The 6054-nt window shown below is 47.4% G+C and overlaps 1 protein-coding gene across 1 annotated transcript; it reads right to left on the reverse strand.

Moving 5' to 3' along the window:
* Positions 1-250: 250 nt before the first annotated feature.
* On the reverse strand, positions 251-3046 carry LOC147331478 (uncharacterized). Its single transcript, XM_086294358.1, has 2 exons — positions 2233-3046; positions 251-2025 (listed from the first exon to the last, which is right to left on the reverse strand). Exons 1-2 carry the CDS (start codon positions 2702-2704, stop codon positions 257-259), a joined length of 2241 nt encoding a protein of 746 aa, XP_086150484.1. The 5' UTR covers positions 2705-3046; the 3' UTR covers positions 251-256.
* Positions 3047-6054: the final 3008 nt, after the last annotated feature.

Consider the following 6054-nt stretch of genomic DNA (forward strand, 5'->3'; position numbering starts at 1 on the left):
GACCAGTATGATTTTGGAGTGAAGGGCTGAGATCGAGACTCATTTTTATCTCCATAAAAGGCAGCCAATTTGATCCTCCTATGGTACTGCTGGATGTCATATTTACTCTGTAATTTTAGATTTTTGTTATAGCCTTTTGTGGGGATAAAGGTCAGGCCTCTATTCAGTAGGGTCCGCTGAGCAATGGAAGGACGGAATTTTTTGGACAAGTTCATAACACCATTTACAACATGTAAAACACTTGACCCCTCCCGTCTCAGGCTTGTGGGGATTCCCCATTTACATACTTCTCCCAGTGCTGAAGCATTGCCTCTGCAGTTTCAAGCGACCAGTGAACATCATCATCTTCTGTGGAGAAGCTGTCTGGGGCGAGGGCTGGAATGTGCTCTTTTAAACCTGTAATAAAGGTGTTCATATGCAGCAAAGTGTCCTGTTCGATCTGAGGGAGAGCAGAGGAAAAGTTAACCTCAGGCACATAAATGTCAGCCTCAGGGAATTTCTCCCGGGCTGTCTTTAGGACTCTCTTTAGTTCTAGAACAGGCACATTTTTGTCTCTCTGGGACCTGTTGTTAATGCCAAAAGACAGGATCAGATGTGTCACCGTAGTGTCAATAGTGGCCTTCTGTAGGATGAACTCTGCATGCCACCATTTGGCACCCGGAAAACTGTCAATCTGAAGGCTGTCGGTTGCAAAGGGAGGCAATTTGCTAACATTGGAATCGCCGACGATTAGCCAGGGGTCCCCGACGTGTAGATGCCAGTCTGTCAGCTTCCTGTATGTGTTGGGATGTCTGGTCGGGGTCCTCACCTGCTGTCCCGGTAAGGCTGGTGAAGAAGGAAGAGATGGTGGAGGAGATGGTGATCCTTCTGCTGGCTGAATCTGGAGCCGAGTTTGCACACAGGAGCTGAGTCTGTCTAAACCGCTGCGAGGTGGGGCCTGGTGAGAAGCTGTTTGTGGTTTAAACCCTTTCACAGGGCCAATGCGTCTTGCCTTAACAGGGGTGGATTCCCCCTGTGTGAGGTCCAGCACCTCAGTGTGTGACACCTGATCAGGTTGTGGTGTTTGGGTGGAGGGGGAAAGTGGTCGTTCCTGGCATGTTGTCTCTTGAAGCGAGGCCAAGAGCCTGCCCACTCTCTGGTCTTTCGGAGTCTCCAGATTTGGCTCCGTTAGTTGTAAAGGCTCCAGAGGAGGGGAAGGTGTTGGTTCCCTCTCTGGCTGCTGCTCCGTCTCACCGAAGGGCGACCAGTCCCCCGCGACGTGGTCCGTCATCGTTGCCGTTGTTGTTTTGGAAGTTCTGCATGGTGCGGGCGGGGCGTGCACCTGTGCAGAAACAGTCACCATCCGACCAGCGCCGGTCTGTATCGGGGCGGTTTGTGTGATAATAGCATCAGGCTGCGTTACCTCGCTAAGGAGTTCAATGGTGTCCTGCTGCAGTCTCATCACACAACCTCTTGTCCCCCGTGTAGTTGTCGTGGTGGTGTCCTCCTCCTCTGTAGCAGTGGTAGGTCCCAGGTCACTCCACTTGGCTACGATCTCAGCTCTGGCCTGTTCCAGAGAGTCTGGTAGGAGGCGGCGGCCCAGGTTCCTCCTAGCCCAGGAGGCGGCTATTTGAAACGGGCCCTCCCAATCCTGTTTGGAAAACTCAGAGAGACATTTGATCTCCTCCTCCACGCTCTGAGTGTAATGTTGCCGGAGAATCATCATGGTCGTGCTGGCCCAATTTTTTGCGTTCTCCTCAATCCTGGTCTGTGTTTTTTTCGTGGGGACTGCTGGCTTAATGACAGTCTTTAGATTGTGTGTTATTTTATTTAGCGAAGGAGGATAATTGTCATTAGTCACATTCTTTAAGTGATGTACAGCTTTTATCAGTCTGTGAATGACGCGGACTTTCGCAGAAAAGTCTGGATCCTCCGACGGTATTTTGTGAACAGGAGGACCAGCTCGTTCAATTCGAGTGTTTCTCACATACCGGTTGTCCTGAGCTGGTCTCCGTTCAAAGCGTCGGTCCCGTCCGGTCCGATTCCCTGGTCCGGTTGCAAAGCGACGTGTCGTCTGCTGTCGTTCCCTCTGACGTCGCTGTGGCGCGTGGAAGGAATCTGGATCATCACTGCGGCGCTCCTCTCTCACGGCCGCTGCATGAATCCTCCGAGTCTCTCGAGATGGGTAACTGGTGTGTCGGGGCGGTCTGCGTGCGTTCTCCACGGCTGTCCAGCCGCGCTCTCCTCCCCGACCCCTCTGTTCGGCTGCATAACGGTCCGTCGCGGGCCGTTCTCTCTCCCATCTCCGTTGTGGTGCGTGGAAGAAGTGTCGCTCACCGCTGCGATGTTCTCCCCTTACGACCGCCGCGTAGGTTCTCCGAGCCTCCCGAGATGGGTAACTGGTGTGTCGGGGCGGTCTGCGTGTGTCCTCCACGGCTGTCCAGCCGCGCTCTCCTCTCCGGCTCCACCGTTCGGCTGCATAGCGGTCTGTCGCGGGCCGTGCTTCCTCCCATCTCCGCTGTGGTGCGTGGAGGAAGTGTCGCTCACCGCTGCGGCGTTCTCCTCTCACGGCGGCCGCGTAGGTCCTCCGACCTGTACGAGATGGATAACTGCTGCGGCGGGGGGACCTGTGTACGTACCCCTCAGCTGCCCAGCCGCGATCTCTTCTCCGGTCTCTGCGCCGCCGAACAACGGTCCACTGGTCATCCGTTGTGAATGTGGGCATGGTTGTATCGCCGCTGATGGCTTTAGCTACAACCTCTCTTCTCCACCGGTCGTGTAGGTAATGCTAGGCGATGCTGCGCCCACGGATGACTCGTGCTACCGACTTTATGATAAATGAGCGTTTATTTATTGCTCAAATTCAATAAAGCAAACTGTAGAAAATATATACAAAAAATATATACAAAAATCATATAATACAAGCCAAGGTCGCGACGTTTCGGTTTGTGATAAACCTTCTTCAGGCTGGCTTGCTCAGAAACAGAGAACAGTGTAAAAACACATGGATATAGTCTATTTCGCAGGTGTATATACTGCGCAAGTCCATTTTTAAATCTTGCGGGTCTCCACAACCAATGAGAGGAGGTCATGCTCCGTACGTCAGAGGTCCCTTTGAAAAAGTCCGAGTTGATTGGTTCTTCGTCCGTGTGTTGCGTTCAGGGACATTTGTGAAGTGCAATGATTAGTCAATCGAGATATATACAGTTTCCAAAACAAGTTACTCTACATGTGAGAGTTAGAGGGATACCATCACAAACATTATAGTGTCGATGATATGAACAGGTCCAAATATATACATACAAAATGACCTTAACTTATGAACAGAAACATATAACGTTTTCATAATAAATCCACCTCCATATGAGGGTCAAAGAAAAAATACCATAAATGGAATCAACAGAGCATCACAGTGAGGGGCCCCAGAATAACCCAAGCGGGTAGTCAGGCGGCACAGGCCGGTTAGGGGAGATCAAAGTTGGGGGCACGGTCCCCGAAGGGGGCCGTGCTCCAATGCACAGACCATACCTGCTCCCATCTCAGGCGCCCAGGACCCCCCCAGTGGAATTCCAAATGGAATGTAATAGATGCAGTTAGAGAGGTGGGGGGAGGAGGGGTGTGGAGGTTAGGCTTAGGGTCCACTCAAGGGGTGGGGGATGACCCACTCACGTGTCCAATCAGAGTGGCAAGTGGTTAGGTTTAGGGCAGGAGGTCAAATTATTATAGAGGTCACTGAGGTTAGGGTCAGGGTCAGTTTCAGGGCCAGGATGTTCCCCTGTGAGACATGAAAGAAGCCGAGGTCCCAAGTACAGTGACAAAATATCCATAAAGTCACACATAACAAAAATGAAATATTAACTATATACATGGTGTTGGATTAATACCTCCTAAAACCCTTTTCATTGAGGCCATGTGGATAAACTGTATTCAGTTTAGCAATCCACATCCTCTCAGCTCTCCATCTCTGTTGTGTTGCCCACCTCGGATTGATCTGAATGACTGTCGCTGTGACAGAATCCCAGCCATGCAATAAAAAATGTTTGACCAGGTGGGTGTGAATGTTCTTTTTTCGTGTGATATTGTACCTGTGTTGAGTGAATCTGGTGAGCAGTGTGTTACCTGTTTCTCCCACATACTGGATCCCACATCTCCTACACGTAATCAAATATACACAATTTTTTGACCTCGGTGTCCCTTTGCACAAAGACAGAAAAACATGGCCATTGGAGTGGCTGCGGACCAATCTGTGATGTTGGAAAAATTGTCCTTGATGTCTCTGTCTAGGCACAGAGAGAGGTGTGATTTGGGCTCTAATGAGGAGATCACCCAGATTTTTATGCCTCCTGAAGGCAGCAATCACTCTGTGAGTATGGAGTGTCTGGACATCCCGAGACAGGTTCTGAAAATTGTTCTTAATAGCCCTGACCAATTTGCAGGTGCAAGGGGCATAAGTGATGACCACTGGAAGTAAAGGGGAAACATCAATTGGCTTTGTCAGCAGAAATGATTTGAAGCACCTCCTTAGGAAAGACCACTGGTACCCTCTAGTGGAGAGAGCAGAGAATAGGATTTTGACAGCAGTTCCAAAATCAGATTTTTGTGTGCAGATTCTGTGGAATCTAAGCAGTTGGGATTTGACAATTCCTGCAAATGTGTGCTTGGGATGAAAGCTTGTTTTAAATAATAGGGCGTGAGTGTCTGTGGGTTTAAAGAATACCTTTATGTCCAATTTGTGGTCATTTATGAAGTTTGTGCCCTTAAAGGTGGTCGTGTCAAGGAAATCAATAGAGGTCTTACTGATTGTTGATTTAAGCTTAATAGAAGCATTGTGGTCATTTAAAATTTTAAGAAACATCTCAAAGTCCTGCTCAGAATGTTGCCAGACACCCCATATATCGTCCAGAAAGCGATAATAATGCAGTGGTTTCTTTGTGCATTTATTTAGTGCAGCAGTTTCCCACTCTGCCATGAAGATGTTTGCATATGCTGGGGCAAACTTTTTCCCCATAGCTGTCCCCTTGATTTGTAAATAGAAGTCACCATTGAATTCAAAATCGTTCCTTGTGAGGTTTATTTCTAAAAGTTGTAATAATTCTTTTTCTGGCCTTTTCTTATCCGGGTATCTTTGAAAGACTCTCTTAATGGAGTCAATGCCTTCACCAATGTCAATGTTTGTGTAAAGGCTGTCAATGTCTATGGAAAACAGAAAAGCATCAATGGGGACTTCTATTTGCTTCACTTTATCCACAAAATCATATGTATCTTTGATATAGCTTGCATGTTTTGTGGATAAAGGAGTCAGGAAATAATCCAGGTATTCAGCTGTATAATACGTCTCACTATCACAGTCTGAAACGATTGGTCGTCCTGGGGGCACCTGAAAGGGGACACTCCATTTCGCCGGATCCTTGTGGATCTTAGGCAGCATGTAAAAAAGCCTTCCTCTTGGCTCAGCGGAGCCCAGTAAATAGGTCTTTTGTTTTAGGTTTATAAATTTCTTTTGGTTCAAATTATTAATAATCTTTTCCACTAGTGGTACTGTTTCGTGGTAAATGGGTTTTTTTAGTTTCAAATAGTATGTTTTGTCGTTCAATTGTCTGTAACCTTCCTCCAAATACTGTTCTCTATCCAAAATTACGACTGCGCTTCCTTTGTCTGCTGGTTTAATGATAATTTGTTTGTTTCCTTTCAATTCTGTCAGGGCCTTTATCTCTTCTACTGTCAAATTGGACTTAAGTCGTCCTATATTAAAGTGGTTTTGAAAATATTCATTATCTGTTTTGATCAAATTAAGAATTTGGGATGGAAGCTGAGCATTGGGTGGTGACCAGTATGATTTTGGAGTGAAGGGCTGAGATCGAGACTCATTTTTATCTCCATAAAAGGCAGCCAATTTGATCCTCCTATGGTACTGCTGGATGTCATATTTACTCTGTAATTTTAGATTTTTGTTATAGCCTTTTGTGGGGATAAAGGTCAGGCCTCTATTCAGTAGGGTCCGCTGAGCAATGGAAGGACGGAATTTTTTGGACAAGTTCATAACACCATTTACAACATGTAAAACACTTGACCCCT

This window comes from Aulonocara sp. 'chitande type north' Nkhata Bay, linkage group LG5 (assembly GCF_057382095.1).
Source record: "Aulonocara sp. 'chitande type north' Nkhata Bay isolate Kocher_YH1m ecotype deep benthic linkage group LG5, A_spYH_male_GT1.1, whole genome shotgun sequence".
Taxonomy (NCBI): Eukaryota; Metazoa; Chordata; class Actinopteri; order Cichliformes; family Cichlidae; genus Aulonocara; species Aulonocara sp. 'chitande type north' Nkhata Bay.